Source organism: Heterodontus francisci, chromosome X, assembly GCF_036365525.1.
Source record: "Heterodontus francisci isolate sHetFra1 chromosome X, sHetFra1.hap1, whole genome shotgun sequence".
NCBI lineage: Eukaryota > Metazoa > Chordata > Chondrichthyes > Heterodontiformes > Heterodontidae > Heterodontus > Heterodontus francisci.
The window spans coordinates 10,758,133-10,782,693 of NC_090421.1; the positions used below are offsets into that span (position 1 = coordinate 10,758,133).

The 24,561-nt window shown below is 44.9% G+C and overlaps 1 protein-coding gene across 4 annotated transcripts in view; it reads left to right on the plus strand.

Moving 5' to 3' along the window:
* rdh5 (retinol dehydrogenase 5 (11-cis/9-cis)) overlaps positions 1-18,323 on the plus strand; it is a 36,287-nt gene extending 17,964 nt beyond the window's left edge. For 3 of the 4 annotated variants that reach the window (XM_068024792.1, XM_068024789.1, XM_068024788.1), the window contains 4 exons: positions 8,274-8,604; positions 9,673-9,931; positions 10,978-11,141; positions 12,531-18,323. In XM_068024792.1, the coding sequence (XP_067880893.1) occupies positions 8,292-8,604; positions 9,673-9,931; positions 10,978-11,141; positions 12,531-12,754 (960 nt within the window). In that variant the 5' untranslated portion in view covers positions 8,274-8,291 and the 3' untranslated portion in view covers positions 12,755-18,323. Of the gene's footprint in view, positions 1-4,109; positions 4,201-8,273; positions 8,605-9,672; positions 9,932-10,977; positions 11,142-12,530 lie in introns of those variants that run through there. The other variant, XM_068024790.1, reaches the window with a different exon arrangement.
* The last annotated feature ends 6,238 nt before the right edge of the window (positions 18,324-24,561 follow it).

The window sequence follows — 24,561 nt, forward strand, 5'->3', positions numbered from 1 at the left end:
CAGTGTATTTAAAAATAAAACCCTGTTAAAGTGAGACCAGGTGAAGGCTGAAAGGGAACCCTAGACCTCTTTCTCACCTGGTTGTAACATGCATAATGATGCTTTGGTAGTGAGACACCTCCTTAGCGATAATAGGATTTGTACTCATTCTATTCATATAATCCATTTGTTGATGTAAAAGCCCTGATACCCACAAAGGTGCCATCTACATTGCCCTGCACTTGGGGTAATTTTTTTTTTAATTCATTCATGGGATGTGGGCATCGCTGGCCAGGCCAGCATTTATTGCCCGTCCCTAATTGCCCTTGAGAATGTGGTGGTGAGCTGCCTTCTTGAACTGCTGCAGTCCATATGGGGTAGGTACACCCACAGTGCTAGCGGTTAGATACAACTGAGTGGCTTGCTAGGCCATTTCAGAGGGCATGTAAGAGTCAACCACGCTGCTGTGGGTCTGGAGTCACATGTAGGCCAGACCAGGTAAGGACGGCAGATTTCCTTCCCTAAAGGACATTAGTGAACCCGATGGGTTTTTACAACAATTGACAGTGGTTTCATGGCCATCATTAGACTAGCTTTTTTTTTTAATGCCAGATTTATGAATTAAATTCAAATTCCACCTTCTGCTGTGGTGGGATTTGAATCCATGTCCCCAGAACAATACCCTGGGTCTCTGGGTTACGAGTCCAGTGACAATACCACTACGCCACCGCCTCCCCGTGCCACCTGCCACCCAGTGAAGTTCTGGTTTTTTTTTCCCAACTGATGCTGCCTTTCCACAAAAAAAGTGATGACAGTGTTGCCTGCCCCTTGCCAACATGGTGATTTAATTGTGTGCACAGTAGACTGACTGATGGGGCAGTTAACTCCGAGAATGGTTTTTGAAGGATGCACTGGCATGATGTGTTAACCTTCACATCTGTCAGAACTGCTGTCCCTGTGCCAGATGTTGGTTGCAAGTTATCCTGCAACATAGGGTACATCTATGTACCAGCTGTTCCTCGTGAAGTGGAGGTGTTGATGACAGCTCTCGTCTAACATGTCCAAGCAGCTTCTGTAAATACAGGTCCCATGGTGCACCATGGGCGCAGCATTGAAGTTGGAATGTACAGTGTGGGACTTTCAGTAGCTCATTTTAACATTAAAAAATGAGGAGGACTCATGATGTTAGCAAACCTCATTTTATAGTTCCAATTTGCCTGTTAGAAAATCAGACACCTTGTGAATTGAACATGTAAGGTTGGTTGCCTTCCCACACTTTCCCCACCCCCCTCCCCCCACTCTTCCCCCAAGGCCAGCCCCCTGTTGACTATATCTTTTTAAAGTTTCCCTGCAAACTGCTCAGAAATCAGACTGTAGAATCTGAAATTGGCTCAGTAGTTAATCTATGCCAGAAGCAGGTATACATGTTGCCAGAGGTTCTCTGACATACAGAAATTTGACCATTAAAACCTTGCCCATGTTCCAGTATGCATATATTGGATATTTTAAGGCATTCTTCCATTAGATTCCCAAGAGTTGAGTAGTTATGCATCACTGGATGGAGGTGGGTCGGTCACCTGGATGCTCAGGATCAAATGCCCATCAGTCTACCAGATCCGTTCCATCATCCATTTGCCAGAGACAAGATATATGGCCACTACGAAGCTGCCAACAATCAAATTCATATCCACCCACAGTCCAAGTACCAGAGAGCAGATGCATTCCTACTATTCCCCATGCTTGCTTGGGGATAACTAATATTCTGTTTTAAACCCAATGCCCTTCTATTACCGTGATCTCAGTAGCTGCAGGGCTCCTTGTGATTTCAGATTCTTAGCACAAAAAGATTACAGATTTGTTTGAGAATGCCTATTAAGTAAACGCTAATGCAACTTCAAGATTTTCCACTTAGATTTAAGCCCTTAAAATCCCATTAAAGTAACACATTGTTTTAAAAAAAAGAATTCCTTTGAGGCTGCTCTCTTAAGTGAATTATAAAACAAGCTGCATAGCGTGCATTTCTTGATGCTCACTGCAGCTTATAGAGAAATTGAGTAGCTTCAAAGCTTCCCTCTAACTTGTTGTGGTCCTGTTCATTTTCATTAGGGCTATGCTTTTGTTCCAATTAATTTAGGCTGATTGGGTCAGTGCTGGTGATTTCAATTTTTGACATGTTAAGCCATGTATGTCCCTAAAGTCAGAGGAAGGGCACGTGATAAAGGCAAGTGGTAACTGGTCGTGTACAAGGACTATTCAGCCTTGAGTGGAAATACTTTTACAGATTAAACAAAAGCAACTCTCAAGAGAATAGGGTCTGGCAGCATCTGTGGAGAGAGAAACAGAATTCATGTTTCAGGTCATTAGCCTTTCCTCAGAACTGTTCTGATGAGGTTATTAACCTGAAACATTAACTCTGCTTCTCTCTCCACAAATGCTGCCTGACCTGCTGAGTATTTCCAGCATTTTCTGGTTTTATTTCAGATTTCCAGCGTCTGCAGTATTTTGCTTTTGTCTCAAGAGAATAGAAATAGATATCGTGCTTATCTTAAGGGTTGCTATCAGAGCAGCCATAAGGTCAGTGGGAAAGAAGATTGTGGATAACTGCGGGAGGAATAGTAAAATGTCAGTGGGCAATAAATAACTGCATAGAGCCAATAAAGCATTCCTCAGAGCAGAGTCAGATGGACTTCCAGGAGCTTTGCAGCTGTCTTTATACCTGTAGGCTGTGCTCAGTTGCCATTAATGCAGTGTGTCGTTGGCACTAAAGTTGTTAATGTTGAAGTAGATGCAGATCTGACCGTGAAGAGAATAAGAGGTCTTAAAACAGATCAGACTGCTGGCTGAGATAGCATTTTCCCAAGGTAGCTTAAAGAGATGGGAACCGTGCTAAGTGAACCACTTACTCATATATTCAATAGTTTGCTGGCATTTCGAGGCTGTTCCTGGTGACTGGCGGGAAATTAGTGTTGCAACAATATTCAAAAAAGGCAATAAGTTAGAACCAGGAAATTATAGGCCCATTAGCTTGACATCAGTTGGAGGAAAATTGCTCGGAGGGATGCCTTAGGGATGTCCTTTATGACTACCTTGACAGAGTAGGGATAGGCAGCATGGCTTCTGGAAAAGAAGGTCATGTCTTACTCATCTGGTTGAATTCTTTAAAGAGGTTACCAGGTTGCTGGATGAAGGTAGCCCACTTGGCATTGTATATTTGGACTTTCAAAAAGCTTTTGATAAGGTACCTCACAATAGGCTGCTATATAACATACAGTGTAAGGTGATTGAAGGGCAGGTCCTGTGTTAGATAGGAAATTGGGTGTTGCATTCTCACAGACGGTAGGTTATCTCGCAGGGATTGGTGTTAGGACCGTTACTCTTCAGTGTTTATATCAGTGACCTGGATGAAGGTGTTAGGGGTAGTCTCCATGAGTTGTGGATAACACGAAGATCTGTGTTGGTTTCAGAACCCTTGATGAGAGGTAAAGATGACAATCTGATCTAGATGCAATGGAGAAATGGGCCCATATCAGGCAGATGACATGTAATGTTGATAGGTGTAGTGTGATGCATGTTGGTAGGGCTAATACCAAGCATGTATATGCCATGCTGGGTTCTGAACTGAAGTCTGCTAAAAAGAGACCTGGATGTAATAGTGTACAAGTGCTTGAAGGTTCTTGACCAGTGCTGAGAGCCAATCACAAAAGCAAACAGGGCATTAGGATGTACAGGTAAAATACAAAACCAAGAACACTTAGTGACCCTGTACAATGCCTTGGTTGGGCCCCATTGAGGATGCTGTGTCCAGTTCTGGCTCCTCACATAGTGGGAAATATAGAGGCCCTTGGAAAGGTTCAGAGGAGGGCTACTATATTAATACCCAGCCTAAAAACACTTAGCTATTAAGTTAGGTTGAGAGAGCTGGTTCTTTTTTACCCTAGAAAAACGTACACTTCGGGGAGACTTGATTATAATATTTAAAATGATGAGGGGGCATGTGGACAAATTGTTTGAATTAGATAAGTTAAAGAGAATGAGAGGTCATGCATGCAAGCTGTGTAAACATTGAAGTAGGTTCAATGTTGGGAGGCTTTTCTTTCCCCAGAGGCTCATTGACCTCTGGAGTAGGTTGCCGGCTTATTCAATCCATGCACATTTGCTGCAAACGTTTAAAAGGGAGCTGGACCTTTTCTTGGAGTAGACTGATATTGCTGCATATGCAAGGTAGGTAAGGTAGGTGAGGTGATGTACCTCATGGTTAATGCTATCTCCTGGAACCCATCGTTGATCACCTTTGAAGGTTGGAGAGGAGTTTCCAAGATTTCCTTTCTCCCTGAATTGGCCATGGGCTTTTTAAAATCTTTTTGTTGGGGTCTCCAGGAGATTACATGACTCCTGGTGAGTGGGGCACATTGCGTCATGTTGCTTAGCTGTACCATAGCTGAATGGTACAGACTTGATGGGCAAGCTGTTCTTTTTTTGCCTGGCTTCTTATATGTTCTAACCCATTTCTAACCTGTTGACCAGCTTCTAACTCATGCTAGAAAGCTCAAGCGTGTGAATGGAATGCTGGATGAGGATCGAATTGAGCCTATTTGTCGTGACCTCCAAGGTTGACCATGCTCATGCACATTGTCTAGACTCACATATGAGGACCAGCTGCTCGGATGAGATATATGAGAGTTATAGTACCCATGGAACTGTACTCTAGTAAGGCTCAGTGCCTTGAGAGTAGGATAGAAAGGAATTAAAAATATATAACCCATGTGTACATGCTATCCACCTCATTAACATACATTATTTATAATTCCCTCCCTGGCCTCAACTCTCCCTATCTCTGTAATCTCCTCCAGCCCCACAATCCTCTGAGATATCTGCGCTCCTCTAATTCTGGCCTCTTGAACATCCCTGGTTTTAATTGTTCCAACATTGGCTTCACTTGTCTAAGCCCTTAGCTTTGGATGTCCCTCCCCAAACCTCTTCACCTATTTTGCTTTCCTCCTTTAAGGCATTCCTACCTCTTTGACCAAGCTTTTCGTCACTTGACCTAACATTGTCTTATGTGGCCCGATGTCATATTTTATTTTGTGAAGCGAAGCACCTTGGGATGTTTTATTATCTTAAAGGCACTATATAAATGCAAGTTGTTGTTGTTGTTGATGTGGTTAACCATTGCTAAGCCTCAAAACTGTCCAACTAATTAACATGATAAGCTACATCTATTTCCCTTTCTAGTTCATCGCTAGACATTTAATTATCGATGGCATTGCATGCTCTAAGCGAGCATACTACATTCTAGAAGCTACTCGTTTTCCTTTGAACTGTGCATTAAGCAACCAGCCTCATCAATTACAATTACACAGTTACAAGCTCAGCCATGTTTTTATCTGACTACAGAAACTGTTGCAGGTGCCATCTTTCAGGTTGATGTCAAAGATCCCATGTCTCTATCTGAAGAAGAGATGGGGAGTTGACTCACTGTCTGAGCCAATGTTCTCCAGAAAAGGCTGGAGGAACTGAGGCTCAGTGACGCAGTGGTTAGCACTGCAGCCTCACAGCTCCAGCGACCCGGGTTCAGTTCTGGGTACTGCCTGTGAGGAGTTTGCAAGTTCTCCCTGTGTCAGCGTGGGTTTCCACCGGGTGCTCCGGGTCCTCCCACAGCCAAAGACTTGCAGGTTGATAGGTAAATTGGCTGTTGTAAATTGCCCCTAGTATAGGTAGGTGGTAGGAGAATGGTGGAGATGTGGTAGAGAACATGGGATTAATGTAGGATTAGTGTAAATGGGTGGTTGGTCGGCACAGACTCGGTGGGCCGAAGGGCCTGTTTCAGCGCTGTATCTCTAAATAAATAAATAATAAAAAAATAAATAAACCTTGAACAAAGGAGACTGAGAGGGGACTTTATAGAAATGTACAATATATTATTTAATGGCACAAGTAAGTTTAATCTAGAGCATTTCTTCAGGGTATGATAGAATATTAGAACTATGGCATAGGTTAAAACTTGTAAAAACAAATTTAGGAAAGATATCAAGAAGAACTTTTTCACACAAAGAGATATTCACACCTTGGATGACCATCCAGGTAGGGTAGTGGAGAATAAAAACCCTAGTCTCATTCATGATCCAATCAGATGTTGAGATTACATGGCATTATATAGTATTTAAAGCACAAACAGGACATTTGGCCCCTCCAATCAATGTCAATATTTATGCTCTACGTAAGCCTCCTCCCACCATTCTTCATCTAACCCCACCAACATAACCTTCAATTCCTTCCTCTGTCATGTGCTTATCTAGCTTCTAGGAGATAGCAATGACTAGGATATATGCTAGTTGCCTCAACTACTCCTTGTGGTATCAAGTTCCACATTCTGCCAGCCAGTTCCACATTCATTGGGAGGATATAAGGCTTTTTTTCTGATGACTGAAGGTGGACTGAATGGTTCCTCTCATCTGTATCCATTTTGTCCATGTTTAATCGAGGTGCCACCAGGTGGTGAGTGTCAATGAAACCAAGAGCCAGCATCTTCAGGAGAAAATTGGAGGTAGAAATTCTATTCGCTATTAAAATGCAATAACCTCAAATTGATACTTTCTTAAATTTCAGTCCAACTCCCCTATTTATATGCACATGGACAAATGTGATCATTACTACAGTATCTTCTAGAGCCAAATGAGATGCACAAAAGGAAAGCTTTAGAACTTCCTGAAAGTTTACAAGGGTCCTTTAACCTATATGCAGAGTTGGCCTGGTCCGCTATCATGGAAAATTGAAGGTCAGCTGAGAATCTTGTGTAGAAAGAGATTAGTGAATCATGAGCTACTTACCATCTCAACAGTGACTCGCCCATGAAGGCGAGCTCTATACAGCTAAAAGCTACAAACAATAAGGCCACACACAGGACCAGAATATGAATGTCAGAACCAGACCTAACAGTTACTGCCAAGTGGTATTCAGCTCCCTCTGATTCGAAATAGAGGAGTGAAAGCTTGAAATAAAAGATGTAAGTTTTCTTCTAATTTAAATAGTTTTCGTTTTCTTTTGACAAACTGCTTTCAGACAACTGGTCCACACTTGAACCAGTTCTGGAGCATGTTTCTAGGTAGTTGTGTAAAATCAGTTACCAAACCTCTGATTAGCTTGTATATTGTTGGTTTTGAAACTTGTGTCTGTGGACCCTGGGGAATCCATGGGGATGGATCTGTTGTGTACCAGGAGTACAATTTTCTGTATTTGTTCACTTAAACCAGCCAGGAGCTCATTATAGAGAACCCCATCCATTTTTCTGCCCACTTGATTTATGGCATCACTTCCATTGTGTGCTGGATGCACTCTTTTTAAAAATTCTTTCATGGGATGTGGGCATCACTGGCTAGGCCAGCATTTGTTGCCCATCCCTAATTGCCCTCGAACTGAGTGGCTTGCTAGGCCATTTCAGAGGGCAGTTAAGAGTTAACCACATTGCTGTGGGTCTGGAGTCACATGTAGGCCAGACCAGGTAAGGACAGCAGATTTCCTTCCCCAAAGGACATTAGTGAACCAGATGGGTTTTTACAACAATTGATAGTTTCATGGTACCATTACTGAGACTAGCTTTCAATTCCAGATTTTTATTAATTAATTGGATTTAAATTCCATCGGCTACCACGGTGGGATTGGAACCTGCATCCCCAGGGCATTAGCCTGGACCCTCTGCATTACTAATCCAGTGACATTACCATGATATCACTGTCTTCCCTAAATACAGGAAGGTGCATTTAAACGAGGCAGTAATGTTATGGATCCCATTTTCTGCCATTCCTGCCTCATTCACACTGGATCTTAATCACAGCTCAATGAAACAGGTATTGAGTGTTGCTAGGCTACTGAACAGGTGGAAGTAAATGGAAAATGGCACAGGAGGTACTTGTACCTTTAAAATTTGTTTCTGGCTCAGTTTGTATTTGTTTTTTCTGCTACTGACTACTGGTTGCTATCTATCTTTGAAGTAGATTTGTGACTTTGTGCAGTGCATTCATGGAACATGCTGATGACTTCTCTTGCCTTACCTACACTGGTGAGATCATTCAACTTCTTTGTGGCAGATCAGAGATCAAACTTGGGACCTTGCTACTCTATATGGCTCAGTTCTACATTGAGTAGAGTGTTTACCAATTAAGCCATCAGGGCACTTTCCCCACGTTACATATAAAGCAAATTCCAAGCCAAAGGTGAATGATAACTTGTGTGATTTCATATTGTGAACTGGTTATGATGAATTTCTCTTATTCAAATGTTCTGTCTCTTCCACTCAGATTCTTCAACCAAACTTCATGTGGGTGTATCTCCTCACTGCTGTTTTCCTGCTTGCCATTGGCTGGTTTATCAGGAACCGTCAGAAGATCCAAGATGTCAAAGACAAGTATGTCTTTATCACTGGATGTGACACAGGCTTTGGCAACCTCCTGGCAAAACGCCTGGACCGGCAAGGATTCCGTGTCCTTGCTGGCTGCCTGACACAAAAAGGAGTGGACACCCTGCAGAGGAGCAACTCATCCACACTGAAAGCTGTCTTGCTTGATGTGACTGATTACAGCAGCATACAGAAAGCAGCAGACTGGGTCCAGGCAGAGGTGGGAGAGAAAGGTAACTGTGAGCCTGATCCGGTGATCATAGATTAACACTCAAGGAAAAGTCCCGTTCTTTTAACAATTTAAGCAAGATAAAAGCACTGTGGCAAACTGCTGTGGCCAAAGCCACTTTGGTTCTTGCATCACTATTGCCAATAGTACCCATGATGTTGTGGCCAATTATGGCACCTTCTATAACCATTCGGTTGAGATCAGGCAATACAGCACAGACCAACTCATGCTTTCACTTTCCAGTCATGCTTTCCAGCCAACAAGAGTGGGAACCTTGACTGATTTCCCCCTCCTTACCCAGGATATTAATACACCCAAGATTCTGAGGTACTGCTGATAAAGCCACCCGGGTGGATTAGTTAACTCAGCACAGGCCAGGGGATGAACATGTGACTTTCTGGTTTGCAAGACTCTGTTCTGCACTGGTTAGTGCCGTCACCGATTAAGCCATCACACAGCCCCTTTTAACTATGGCACTCCCACTGCAGCCAAAGTGAAGGCTGCCGGCCTCTCTCATCCCAGCTCCTGATTGGCCCTCCCGCCTCCTCAGCCCGCCTGCCGTTCCCAGTTGGATGGTGATCCCAAAAGCGGGTTCTTAATTGGCCTCCTTGGGGAAGATCGCACCCAATGTCCTGCCACACCACCCTTTGTGTGTAGAAGTGTTTCCTAATTTCACTCCTGAAAGGTCTGGCTCTAATTTTGAAATTAGCCCCTAGTCCTAGACTCCCCAACCAACGAAAGTGGTTTCCCTACCCTTAATATTCGGTTCCCCTTGATATCAAGAACATTTTGATCAAATCATTGTATGGAAATGATTGCTGTCTGGTTCCAGGTGTCCTTGTATTTTGCAAAACAGAAGTTTTGATTGGTCAAGAGTCTCACAGCAATGTGCGAAATGTAATCCAACACAGAAGATTTCAAACATACCATTGAAACAGGGCTGATAACAGGAACATCACACTATTCTTGTGGTTTAGTCTCACTACTGACCTGAGTGAAGAAAAAGCAGCAAAATCTACCGATATCTGAAGCAATTCTTGCACGTGTGTTCCCTTTCCCCTTTCTTTTACAGGTCTTTGGGGGTTGGTCAACAATGCGGGGAGAGCTATTCCCATTGGCCCAACAGAATGGATGAAGATGGAGGATTATTTTAAAGTCTTGAATGTGAATTTGATTGGACTGATGGAGGTTACACTGACCTTTCTCCCATTGGTTAAAAAGGCCAGGGGACGGGTGGTGAATGTGTCCAGTGTTATGGGGAGGATATCGTTTGCAGGTGGTGGATACTGTCTCTCAAAATGTGGAGTGGAGTCTTTCTCCGACAGCCTGAGGTTAGCAACCCCACTGTTGTTCACTATTATCTTCAGGGTCAGACCAACATAGGTGCCGGTTATGTGTGTACCAGTCAAATGTAAATCTCCGCAAAGTGCAGAAATGTTCTCAAATTTCAGTAACACACAGAAATAACCTTTCTTGTCTCACTATGTTGAGTCCTTTTTGATAAGAAAACTGTCCTGAAGGGGTATAATTAGCCGCGACATTTCTTTTTAGCTTTTAGTTTCCATCTATTATTGCTGATCGTGTGAAAACGATTGTTTTGCTGGTCACAGTGTTAACTGTATTTGGATGGTGTCAGCCAGGGATCATTCGCTCGAGCTCTCACTGTTGAGTCAGGAGGTTGTGCATTCAAGTCCCACTCCAGCGACCTGAGCACAAAATCGAGGCTAACACACTCCAGCATTGTACTGAGGGAATGCATCACTGCTGGAGGTGCTGTCTTTTGGATGAGGCATTAAATCAGGACTGTAATGGTGTCATGGATTCCATCTCAGCTCCCAGGTCCAATTGTGATTTTCAGGGGCATAACTCATGAAAAGCAGGATTTTTGTTAGGTAAGGGTATCTAGCGATATGGAACAAAGGCGGTTAAATAGAGTTGAGGTACAGATCAGCCATGATCTAACTGAATGGCGGAACAGGCTCAAGGGGCTAAATGGCCTCCTCCTGTTCCTAGGTCTGAGATTTCTGCGCTCCTCCAATTCTGGCCTCTTGAGCATCTCTGATTCCCATCGGTCCGCCATTGGCGGCCATGCCTTCAGCTGTCTGGGTCCCAAGCTCTGGAATTCCCTCCCTAAACCTCTCCCTGTTTTCTCCTTTAAGTCACTTCTTAAACCTTACCTCTTTGACCAGGTTTTTGGTCTCCTGTCCGAATACCATGTGAAGCAGCTTGGGATGTTTTGTACTACATTAAAGATGCTATATAAATGCAAGTTGTTGTTCCTAGCACATATTTAATGGATAAAAAGACTTTATTCTGTCAGTTTAGGAACACATCTTGTGTACTGAATCTTGTACATTGCCATTGTTTTATTTCTTAGACGGGACATGCACTATTTTGGTGTTCGGGTTTGCATCATTGAGCCTGGCTTCTTCAAGACAGCTGTGACAAACTTGGAAAGCATTGAAAATGATCTACAACGTCTGTGGGACAGATTATCTCCAGAAGTCCGCGAGAGTTATGGACAGAAATACTTTGAAAAGTGTAGGTGGTCTTCAGTTTAGTCTGAACATTATTGCATTAATTTTGACCATCAGAATACTTTTAAGAAGTTGGATCAAGTTCAGGTAGATATTTATATCAACAGGTTGCAGGACCTGTTATTGAGAAAGGACACGCTGATGATGAAGATGTGGGTCAGAATTTTACGCCCCTCCTGCCCCCCAGGAGCATGCTGGAAGGCGGTGGCAGCATAAAATCAGGTGGCATGGTGGGGGTGCCGTGCCCGTCTCCTACCTGCCGCCACTGGAGGCCAATTAATTTCCACCTGAGGGCCTGTTCTCACCCCTGCCAGTATTTTACCAGCGGCATTTGGGGAGGCTGCCTAGTAAAACTTAACAGCCTCCTTGGGGGCTGGGGGGACCCTTCTGATTGGGCACTCTGTGCCCCACAGAGGGCACATCCCTGCGGCATGGGCTGCTCCTGCTGGAAGACTCCCCTACCCTCTCCATCAACACCCACTCCCCCTCGCTGGGGCCAATCGGCCAGGCCCCGGCCCCGGCCCCATTTCCCTCTTCCAAGGCCCACGTCCATCGTCCTCTTCTCGCTGGGTGCAGTCCCAGCAGAGGCCACCGCTCCCAGTGGCGCTGCTGGGACTGAAGAGCTGCTGACCCTCTGATTGTCCGGCAGCTCTTGGAGGTGGGACATCCTGCCTTAAAAGGGCAGAATTCACAACCTCAGGCAACTAATTGCCTGAGCCATGCAAAATAGCAGCGCAGCTTTCAGGGCTGGCAGAGGTGAGCTTGCCCCCGGTTTTCCATCCAGTGGGCATGGCCACTGCCTCCTCGTGAAATTCTGGCCATGGTGTCTCCTGGTGACTAAATGCAGAATGACATAAGTACCAAAGCATTGGTGTAAGATGCTCTGTTTTCTTCCAATGTTCTGGATTGACGTTGCCCCTCATTGAGTCAGTGATTGAGTGTACTATCCTTTTTATTCCCCTGAGCAACCTTGCGGTATCTCTTTAGGGTACTGAGGCCATTTGTGGTGTCCCTACCGCTGCCTCAGTTGAGATTGGTCAACTCAGGGATTGAATTTAAAACCTGTTCTGGTTTGTATGGTTCAATACCACACCAGGCAGTGCTTTTGCCCACTGAGCCACCTTAGCCAGTTGCTGGATCCACCTCAAAATCTAGTTTGCTGACAGCGCCTCTCTGGTTGGAAGTCCATTTTGTTATCGTCCATCAGGAGATTGATAAAGCTTGATCTGATTACATCATCAGAGTGGCAGGTCAAACCTTTGCTGTGTGTTTTCCACTGATTCTGCCCACTTCCGGAAAACAAATGATGTGGTATTCATAATTATGGGCATTGAGTATTTCCAGTAAAGGTAGAAGTAGAAAATATTTGAAGGTGTTTTTCTTTCCTTTCCAGATGTGAAGGTCCAGAGGTTTTCCATGAATGTGTTATGTGATGGGGACCTGTCCAAAGTCACAAACTGTATGGAGCATGCTTTAACCGCCAGATATCCTCGCACACGATATGCTGCGGGATGGGATGCCAAGTTATTCTGGGTTCCTCTCTCTTACATGCCGACCGTTTTTAGTGATTTCATGCTTGCTCTTCTGTTGCCAAAGCCTTCCCAAAGTGTCTGTTAAATGGGGGTGGAAGTCAGTCAGCAGATCAGAATGGAGTGAAAGAACTCTTCCAGTCTACAGCAATCCTAGGGCATCGATTTTCAGGGCTTTCACCAGGCGGCACCCTATATTTAATATGCGAATCAGATTCCCAGTCCAGTTGTAGGATCCTGATGTCATTTTCATATACCAGGAGTGTGTTGTGTGCACTCCGCCCATTGGTGCTAAGCATTGAGCAGTCTAACAAACCACTGTGTAAAATGCTCCTCCCGGCCCCACAAAACTCTTCCGGCTTGCAGTTGACCTGTCCATGCTTTTAACTTGGAACCTCTGCCTTGGATCCATGGATGAGCTGTCAGAATTTCTATCCCGTCACCCCTACCACCGCCCCTCCCTCTCCCACTCCCACTCCAAACCAGCGAGCCACCTGTGAGTGCGAGTTCAGTAGCTCATCGGCATCCTGACTGAAGCCTCTCACTAAGGATACTGGGTGGGCAGAACAATTACACTGTTCATCTCCTGCCTGATGTCGGCCCAAAGTAAAATTACCCCCTAGATTTTTAGTAGGTGAAAGAATATTTGTAGTTTCATCAGACTTTAGAAAGGCCAACTGTTATTCTACCATAGTTAACATCGATGACTTTTGCACTGTGAGATGACTAATGCTCCCATCTTCAAATGTGTGATTGGCGCACTGTGCCACAGGTTGGCAGACCTTGGTTTCAATCCCTCCCTTGGCTTCATCTAAGACATCCCTCACATGGCAAATTGAAAATAGGACTCGGGCACTTCGGCCACTGCTGCTGGGAGGAAGGTAGTTTGCTGAAATTGGGAAGAAATAGGCAGAGTTTCTAACCTGAGTTCCACATGAGCACCTGTAAGTGACATTAAAAAGAGCCAGAAAGATGCCAGTTGTCGACCACCCTTCTCTTATCTGGAATCCAGAATTAACAGCCAAGGAGTCCTTGAAGGGGAAAAAAAATACATTGAAGATGTGGAGAGTTCCCATATGCTTTAAAAGTAGCTGAGCTAAGAATCTTGGCTGAGCAGGAAAAGGGACTCAAACCTGCTTCTAAAATGGCTGCTAGCTTCTTTGATGGTGCAGTGAGATGTGGTGAGATGAGCCATTCAGAGCAGAAAGTGCCCAGGATTGAATCCCTGGACTGCACTGAATCACCTGAAGGTGGCTGGGGCGACAGTAGGGGTACTATAATAGACATTTACAACCCTAGCCAAGGGACTGTAGGTTGCTATCCAGTTACTCCCAGCTGAAATTGCAGGTGGTGTGCTAACACTTGGTTCTTCCTCACATCCCCCCCCTGCCCAAAACCTTCTATCTGTGCCCCTTAGTCCTTGTACCCTCAGCTAATGGGAACAGCTTTTCTTTGTCTACCTTATCTAAACCTCTCATAATCTTGTACACCTCTATTAAATCTCCGCTAAATCTCCTTTGCTCTAAGGAGAACAACCCCAGCTTCTCCAACCTAACCTTGTAGCTAAAATCCCTCATCCCTGGAACCATTCTGGTAAATCTCCTCTGCACCTTCTCAAGGACCCTCACATCCTTCCTAAAGTGTGGTGACCAGAACTGGGCACAATATTCTAGTTGTGGCCTAACCAGAGCTTTATAAAGGTTCAGCAAAACTTCTCTGCTTTTGTACTCAATACCTCTATTTATGAATCCTAAGATCCTACATGCTTTGCTAATTACTCTCTCAATAGGTCCTGCCACCTTCAAAAATCTATGCACATGAACCCCCAGGCCCCTCTGTTCCTGCACACTTTTTAGAATGGTGCCATTAAGTCTATATTTCCTCTCCCAAATTGCATCACCTCACACTTCTCTGTATTAAATTCCATCTGCCACTTGTCTGCCCATTCCACCAGCCTATCTACGTCCTGTTGCAGTCAATTGGTGTCATCCAAGTTTGGTATCATCAGCAAATTTTGGAATTTTGCTCTGTATTCCAATATCCAAGCCATTTATACAGATATCAAAAAATCTTGCCGACACTCACTGTCCAGTCTGAGACGTGAATAATGCTGAAACTGGCAAAGTGCTGGAGGATGCCCAGCATACGAGGAACCCAACTCCAGCAAGAAATCCTGTGTCTTCAGGAGAAGGTGGAATTGATGAGGAGGTAGGGGGAGGGGATCTCTGTAACAGATCGTAATTCCAGATATGTTGTGCTATATCTCCCAGATAACTATGAACTATTCAGCAGACATCTCAAAGCCCTGGAGAGATATCACCAGCGGAACCTCTGCAAGATCCTGCAAATTCAGTGGAAGGACAGGTGCTCCATTATCAGTGTCCTCTCTCAGGCCAATATCCCCAGTATCGAGACACTGGTCATGGCTAGTCAGTTAGGCCACACTTGGAATTTTGCGTACAATTCTGGTCGCCACACTACCAGAAGGATGTGGAGGCTTTGGAGAGGATACAGAAGAGGTTTATCAGGATGTTGCCTGGTCTGGAGGGCATTAGCTATGAGGAGAGGTTGGATAAACTCGGATTGTTTTCACTGGAACAACGGAGGTGGAGGGGCGACATGATAGAGGTTTACAAAGTTATGAGCGGCATGGACAGAGTGGATTGTCAGAAGCTTTTTCCCAGGGTGGAAGAGTCAGTTACTAGGGGACATAGGTTTAAGGTGCGAGGGGCAAAGTTTAGAGGGGATGTGCGAGGCAAGTTCTTTACACAGAGGGTGGTGAGTGCCTGGAACTTGCTGCCAGGGGAGGTGGTGGAAGCAGGTACGATAGTGACGTTTAAGAGGCATCTTGACAAATACATGAATTAGATGGGAATAGAGGGATACGGACCCCGGAAGTGCAGAAGGTGTTAGTTTAGGCAGGCATCATGATCGGCACAGGCTTGGAGGGCCGAATGGCCTGTTCCTGTGCTGTACTGTTCTTTGTTCTTTGTGAGGTGGGAATACCTAAATCATGAAATAAATTTTCTAACAATTGTTTGGTTTGCGATCTAGTTCCTTCTTTACATAGAATTACATAGAATCTACAGCACAAAACAGGCCAAAGTGGTCGATGCTGATGTTTGTGCTCGACATGAGCCTCTTCCCACACTTCTTCACCTAATCTGTGTGAAGAGCAGATTGTGTCATGTGGGTAATGTCTGTCATCAATATTATTAATTTGAAAGCTCTTAAGTCTCTTTTTGGCTCATTGGGTAGCACTCTTGCCTCTGAGTTCAAAGGTTGTAGGTTCAGAGAGTTAAGTACGTAATCAAGGCTGATGTTCCAGTGCAGTACTGAGGGAGTGTTGCATTGTTGAAGGTGGCATCTTCTGGATGAGACATTAAACTGAGATGCCGTATATCCTCTCAGGTAGACATACAGATGCATTCAAAGGACAGCGAGGGAGTTCTCTCGGGTGTGTTGGCCAATATTTGCCCTCAATGAACATCACTAAAAACATAATCTGGTCGTTGCTATCACATTGCTGTTTGTGGCAGCTTGCTGTGTGTTAATTGGCTGCTGCATTTCCTACATGACATAGGTTCACCAGACTAATCCCTGGGATGGCGGGATTGTTTTATGAGGAGAGATTGAGGAAACTGGGCCTGTATTCTCTAGCTTTTCGAAGAATGAGAGGTGATCTCATTGAAACTTACAAAATTCATACAGGGCGTGACAGGGTAGATGTGGATAGGATGTTTCCTCTGGCTGGTGAGTCTAGAACCAGGGGACACAGTCTCAGAATAAGGGACAGGCCATTTAAGACTGAGATGAGGAGGAATTTCTTTACTCAGAGGGTGGTGAATCTGTGGAATTCTCTACCCCAGAGGGCTGTGGAAGCTCAATCATTGAGCATGTTCAAGACAGAGATCGATGGATATCTGAATACTAATGACATGAAGGGATATGGGGATAGCGCGGGAAAGTGACATTAAGGTAGATGATCAGCAATGAACTAATTGAATGATGGAGCAGGGTCGATGGGATGATTGGCTTACTCCTGCTCCTATGTTCTGACCACAGTGACTGCACTTCAAAAAATACGTAATTAGCTATAAGGCGCGGTGGGATGTCCCGAGGCTGTGAAAGGCACTATATAAATGCAAGTTCTTTCTACTAAGCTCCCACAAGCACCAGCAGCAGTGCAGCCACAGAGCAACCCAGGTTCCTGTGCAGGCCGAGCACAAGTTAGCCCCTTTAAGTTCCCGCGCATGCGCAGCTATGCAAAGAAAAAAGGAAAGGGCCCATGCACTTAAATAAATAGGCCGCACAAAACAAAAAAAAAAGAGGGAACGTTGACCAGCAGCTCTCCGGTATCCCATCTACTCCCTTCTCTCTCTCTCTCTCTCTATCCCTTTCCACTGTGCCATATGTGAGATCACATAACTTGTTAAAATTAATCACAACAGGAATGTGGCTCCATCGCAGCCAAATTTAATTCCAAGCTGTCAGATTGGGGCACCTGAAAGTTATTGGTAACTCTGCAACTTTTTGAAGGCTGATATTGAAGTCAAAGTGGAGAAAGGGTCAATACAGTAATGATCTGCCTCTCCGTCTTATTAGCATGCTTTGTAAAGAGGAGATACTGAGCTTGTAGGGACAAAACTGACAGGATATCAGTAGTGCACCAATTCTTGTTATTATATCGACAACTTTACATACTTACAACCTCTTTAGCCACCAGATAGTGGGACATAGGGCATGATCTATCTCTTGCACTTTTTATTGCCTGGAGGACTCTAGTAACGACCATTAAACTGGCCACAATACAATGCGACATCTAGGACCAAGACTCTGTTCATCCTGAAGTTACAGTGGGTTTGTACCAGTTTCTCGACAGGAGCCATGCAAACAGTGGAAGGGCTATTATAAACAGTAGATTATGATGTAAACCATTGTATCAAATCTGGCTGTAATATAGCCAAGCATGTGGTCACAGTTCCCCTGTTCAAATGTATGCTACATATCTTTTCAATTCATTCTTAGGATGTAGACATCATTGACAAGACTGGCATTTACTGCCCATCCCAACTTGCCCTGAGAAGGTGACAGTGAGCCTTCATCTTGGCAGGCCATCTCTGTGGTTTGATTGCTGAAATCTGTTATGTACCGTATAGAAGTGTATTTGTATCCATACTTGTCCTGATGACCCTCAATGCTAATCTTAACCAGATCCTCACTGAGCTGATTGTTAATTGATGCCGAATCAGTTGCTTTAGCTGTGGGTTTATTCTCCATATTCACAACTTCATGAGGGAAACACTCCTCTCAATTCTTCCATGACCCTTGGTAATTTTATACAAACACCACTTGCTTCTGGGGCAGTGGGACTGCACGTTAGAAAGTGATTCCTAATGAAATTGTAGGTGACAAGGCATTAGTTAATGATAGGATGTTACTTGGGTGAGTTAGTGGAGGGGCTGGCGCATAACATTAGGCAATGTATTCAAACAAATTTGCGGAAGTGTTTCAGTGAGCAATAACATCCATATTCACATATATGAAACATATTCACAAGAGGGCAGCAAATGTGCTTCTTCACTATTTTCTACTGATGAATTCTTGTGATATTTTTCTGTTTCAAAAATTGTGTGCAATAAATGCAACTGAGGTAATATTTGATGCTAAGAATCTCTGATGAATTTGGAAATAGGATAAATATTAGACTCTGTTACTTCCCTGTAGCATTTTCCAGCCTTGCCATACAGCAGCAACAACAACTTGCATTTATGTAGCACCTTAAACAGAGTGAAACGTCCCAAGGAGCATTACAGGAGTGTAATTAATCAGAATTTGACATCGAATCACATAAGGAGATGGTCAAAGAGGTGGGTTTTATGGAGCATCTTAAAGGAGAGGCAGAGGGGTTTAGGGAGGGAATTCCAGACCTTCGGGCCGAGGCAGCTGAAGGTACGGCTGCCAGTTGTGGAACAATTAAAATTGGATTTGCACAAGAGGTTGGAACATTGATTTTTTTAATGATAAGAAGAGGTCATTTGTCTCATTGTAACTCATCTCTCTGGTCCTTTAACACTCCGATCACAGCATATAATTATATTCAAATAACCCTGATGCTTTTGCCTCAGTCACCTTGTTAGAATTTTCCTAATATCTGTTTTAAAATTATTTTTAACAATTAAATTTATATCCTTTTGCTTCTTTATCTTACTTTGAAGCAATATTATGAATTTAACATTGAATATTTGATATAACTCAGGGTGGATCCCTCTTAACCCCCTCCTGCAGGTTTTGAGTTCCTCTGACTTTTCTCCTTCACACTGAGTCTTGATCTTCTGAGCACTCTCTCAGTGCTTGTGTTACGATGCTTGGAGCTGCGGTGATCAGAATCGAACCCGGTATCCTACATGTGGTCTAACCAGTTCATTGTAAAGCCACAGTATAACTGTTATAGACATGGGGGAGCAGATTCAATAGAAATTTTCAATAGGGATTTCGATAAATACTTGAAGGGAAAAATTTGGAGGGGTAAGGGGAAAGAGCAGGGGAATGGAACTAATGGGTTGATCTTTAAAAGAGCCAGTATAGGCACAATGGGCTGAATGGCCTCCTTCTGTGCTGCACAATTCCATGTTCCTTTTTTTTAATGGGATGTGGGTGTCACTGACTAGGCCAGGATTTATTGCCCATCCCTAATTGCCCTTGAACTGAGTGGCTTGCTAGGACATTTCAGAGAGAATTTTAAGAGTCAACCACATTGCTGTGGGGCTGGAGTCACATGTAGGCCAGACCAAGTAAGGACGGCAGATTTCCTCCCCTCAAGGACATTAGTGAACCAGATGGGTTTTTACAACAATTGACAATGGTTTCATAGTGACCGTTAGACGAGCTTTTAATTCCAGATTTATTAATTGAATTCAAATTTCACCATCTGCCGTGGTGAGAATCAAGCCCAGGTCCCCAGAGCATTAGCTTGGGCTCTGGATTACTAGTCTAGTGACATTACCACTATGCCACTGCCTCCCCCAGAATAAGACCTGGCTATCCGACCCGAACCCGACCAAACCTGACTACATGTGTTGGGTTCAGGTCGGCTCGGGTCTATATTCTGTGTCTGGCATTCGGGCTCGGGTCGGGTTTTCTTTTTAATCTACGTTTTGACACGATTTTTTTTCTGTACTAATAACATGTTTGATATTGTCGGGTCGGGCACGAAAAAAAAATTGAAGGACTCGGGCCTGGGTCGGGTTCGGATTGGCTGTGGTCGGGTCGGGTTTTAATTTTATATCCGAGCCAGGCTTTACCCCAGAGTATTCTATTCTTCGGGCCTACGTCGCTAAAAAGCGAGTGAGTCTATTGTCATTCCTATGGCATCACGGGCCTCCCATCCTCAAGTTGGCTACTTAAAAATGTACCGGATGAATGGGCATCTTAATGTTTGTGAGTATAATGGATTCATTTCAAGTGGAAAACATTGATGAGAATAGTAAACTGAATTGCAGTGTATGCCTGGCTAGTCATTGGACTGGATTTTACCGACTCCCCAATGTCAGGGTCGTGCCGGGGGGGAGCCTGGAAAATGCCTCCAGGAGAGGGCCGCCACACACCCCAAAGCTGGGAGGGCCCGGCCCAACATTGCCGACGGTGGCGAGGCCTCGTAGCGCTCCCCCTCCCGCTCAGCATGGGACCCCCATTTGCATAGTTAAATAAATATAAATGAATGCCTTAATTATACTTACATTCCTGCCTTCTATCCCGCTGCAATTTTCCTGCCGCTAGCCGGCACTCCCATGCCTTTGGATCCCCGTCCGGGGAAACGAGGTGGAACGCTTGTGGGGAGGGGGAGGAGGTAAGTTTCTCAGTGCAGGAGTTGGGGCGAACGGGTTCAAAGTAACATTATTAGTGTAGGGAATGGTGGGAAGAGTTTTAGGTTAAAGTTTATGCACGGGAGGGAGGGGGAAGTTCAGGTGGACAAGGTGTTTTGGGTGGTGGGGGGGGAGAGGACAAGTAATTACTTTGTTATTGTGGGGGTGGGAGAGGGGCAAAATACATGTATTTACTGTAGCTTTACATCTTTAAATTTAACGGCAGGGCTCAAAGCCCTTTAAAAATGGCGTCAGCGCCTGCGCTCAGGCAGCTGACGCCATTGCCAGGGTTGGACAGCCTGATCCCACCACATCGTCGGTCTGTGTGATCATTGTGCTCCCAGAATGGTGTTAGGCAGGGAATTCCAGGATATTGACCCAGCGGCAATGAAGGAACGATGAGATATGTTCTGGAACCTACACCAGCCATGAAAGTAACACTTGATCATGTGGATGTCATGACGGCAAGTTAGCTCAAAGAAAAATAGCTCATAACAATTAACGACGGATTGAATTGATTCCTTGCCGCTCTCCATCGGTTTACATCAGTTTGCAGGGAGAATGTATTTATATCAATTAATTTTAGAATATATGCAAATCTTACAGTTAGCGGTCTCCTGTAAAACATAAATTTATGTTCTTTCTGCTAGTGCCCAAAAAACGTTTATGCTATTTCCACAATGAAGGTGAGACTTTTTCTATCTGTTAAGTTATTGTTTAGCCCTTGTCCCCAATTTAGTCCCCCAGTACCAGACACAAAAGTGTGGCTACGAGAGCAAGCAAGTCCCTGGCTCCTGGGCCTAGTAAGTTGCAGTTCATAAACTGGCCACAGGATGGAACAGTAGTAACTCCTGGTAACACTCCAGAGGGGAGGCTTCTCATCCCAAACCCTTGGCCAACCACTCTGTGGTGCTAATAGTCCATATTTGAAAATGTATTTCTGCTTTGTGAGAAGTGCTCTTTAAAAATCCACCAAATTATTTTGTCTCCTCTCCTCTCCTGAAGTCACTGATTCTTGCTGGGGCCCAGTTTCCAAGATACCGCCTGCCCTTAGCCATGTGGCCATTCTTCATGTGTACGCCTCAACTGTAGGCAAACTGTTTTACTATTGGCGGGGGCGGCATCACTTCCCAACATAATCCTGCTCTCACTGAATGGCTGCATGTTTTCCAGTAAAAGTCACTGAACAGCAATCGGGATCACAAGCCCCGGCTACTTTCCCCTCTCCTTAAACCTACACGCCGACGGTCAGTGTTTTACACAGGAACATTAGGGACAGGAGGAGACCGTTCACCCCCTCTAACCTGTTCCACCATTCAGTTAGCTCATGGTTGATCTGTACCTCAACACCATTTAACCAACCACCTTAGTTCCATGTCCCTTGATGCCCTTAACTCACAAAAAATCTATCGATCTCAGTCTTGTAAGCTCCAGTTGATCGCCAACATCCACAGCTTTTTGGGGGAGGGAGTTCCAGATTTCCACTCCCCTTTGTGTGAAGAAGTGCTTCCTGACATCACCCCTGAACGGCCTGGCTCGAATTTTAAGGTTATGTCCCCTCGTTCTCAATTCCGCCACCAGAGGAAATAGTTTCTCTGTATCCACCCTATTGAATCCTTTGACCATCTTAAGCATGCCAATTGGATCGCCCCTCAATCTGCTAAACTGAAGGGAATACAAGTCAAGTCTAAGCAGCCTGTCCTCATAATTTAATCTGCACTGCACCCCCTCCAAGGCCAATATCTCTTTCCTGAGGTGTGGTGCCCAGAACTGAACACAGTTACTCCAGGTGGGGTCTGGCCAGAGCATACAACTGAAGCATAACTTTATATTCCAGCCCTCGAAAAAAGACCCATTTATCCCTACTCTTCGTTTCCTGTCCGCCAACCAATTTTCTATCCATCGCAATACGCTACCCCCAATCCCATGTGCTTTAATTTTACACGCTAATCTCTTATGTGGGACTTTGTCGAAAGCCTTCTGAAAGTCCAAATAAACCACATCCACTGGCTCCCCCTCATCTACTCTACTAGTTACATCCTCAAAGAATTCTAGTAGATTTGTCAAGCATGATTTCCCTTTCGTAAATCCATGCTGACTCTGTCTGATTCTACCACTGTTCTCTAAGTGCTCTGCTATAAAATCTTTGACAATGGACTCTAGAATTTTCCTCACTACTGACGTCAGGCTGACTGGTCTATAATTTCCTGTTTTCTCTCTACCTCCCTTTTTAAATAGTGGGGTTACATTAGCTACCCTCAAATCTGTAGGAACTGTTCCAGAGTCTATAGAATATTGAAAGATGACCACCAATGCATCCACTATTTCTAGGGCCACTTCCTTAAGTACTCTGGGATGCATACCATCAGGCCCTGGGGATTTATCGGCCTTCAATGCCATCAATTTCCCCAACACCATTTTTCTACTAATACTGATTTCTGTCAGTTCCTCTCTCTCACTAAGCCCTGTGTTCCCCAACATTTCTGGTATGATATTTGTGTCCTCCTTTGTGAAGACAGAACCAAAGTATGCATTTAGTTGGTCAGCCATTTCTTTATACCCCATAATAAATTCCCCTGTTTTTGACTGTAAGGAACCTACATTTGTCTTCACCAATCTTTTTCTCTTCACATACCTATAGAAACTTTTAAAGTTAGTTTTTATGTTCCCTGCAAACTTGCTCTCGTACTCTATTTTCCCCTTCTTAATCAATCCCTTGGTCCTCCTTTGCTGAATTCTAAACTGCTCCCAATCCTCAGGTCTGTTGTTTTTCCTGGCAAATTTATATGCCTCTTCCTTGGATCTAATGCTATCTCTAATTTCCCTTGTAATCCATGGTTTGGCTACCTTTCCCGTTTTACTTTTGCGCCAGACAGGGATAAACGATTGCTGCAGTTCATCCATGCACTCTTTGAATGTTTGCCGTTTCCTATCCACCGTCATCCCTTTAAGTAACGTTTCTCAATCCATCATGGCCAACTCGCGCCTCATACCTTCGTAGTTTCCTTTACTAAGATTCAGGACCCTAGTCTCAGAATCAACTACGTCACTCTCCATCTTGATGAAGAATTCTATCATATTATGGTCGCTGTTCCCCAAGGGGTCTCATACCACTAGATTGTCAATTACTCCTCTCTCATTACACAATACCCAGTCTAGGATGGCCTGTTCTCTAGTTGGTTGAAGGACATTAAACAATGTGATCAATGGATGGCGACATTGTTGGAGACTGGATACTCCCTCCCCAGGGAGCATCACTGCAACTCAATCAAACTTTGGCCAGTGTTCCTGCTTTTAGGTGGAGTAGGGTTGGGCAGGAGGGGGAAGGGGGAGGTGGTGGGGGGGGCAGCGTAATTTATTCCTGGCTCATTGATGCCATCCCTAGTGCTGAGTCCTGCTACCAGGACTGAAGTACTTCAACACAGGCTTAGGCCGGGATTTTATGCTGGTGACGGGGGCCTCGACGTCCAGAAAAAGCAATGCCGAGATCCCCGCATCGCCTCTTTTCCGGAACGACTGCCGAATCTAGTGCCAGTCAAGCACTGAAGTGGACAGTGGCAGGCCTTCCACAGGATCAAGGACCCTGTTGCTGGAGGTCCCGCCCTTGGAGAGGTGCCAGCCAATCAGAAGGCTGGCACCTGCAGCGCCACCACACAGGCGGTGGCTGCTGCTGGAGGTGACCGGCTGAGGAGCGTCACTGTAGCCAGGCCACTGGCAGATCAGGGCAGGAGGGGTCTCCTGGGGTGGGGGTTGTGGAGGGGGGGTCGTTAGTAAGAGCAGGGGTGTGGCTCTCAACGGGACCCCCACTTCCCGATGCAGGATCCCTCGTTCAGGCACTAAGTGCCTTTTAACGAGGGACTTCGCCCCGCCCCCACCCGAACCCCTGGAGCCGGGAAGCAGCCCATATGGTCTTTTGTGCTGTGCTTCCCGCGTGGCGACAGGGCCGCCCGCTGCACGGCTAATTGCAGCTGCGGCGGGAAGAGGCCCTTCTTGGGGATTAATTGCCAAGTTAAGGGCCTCATTTGGCGAC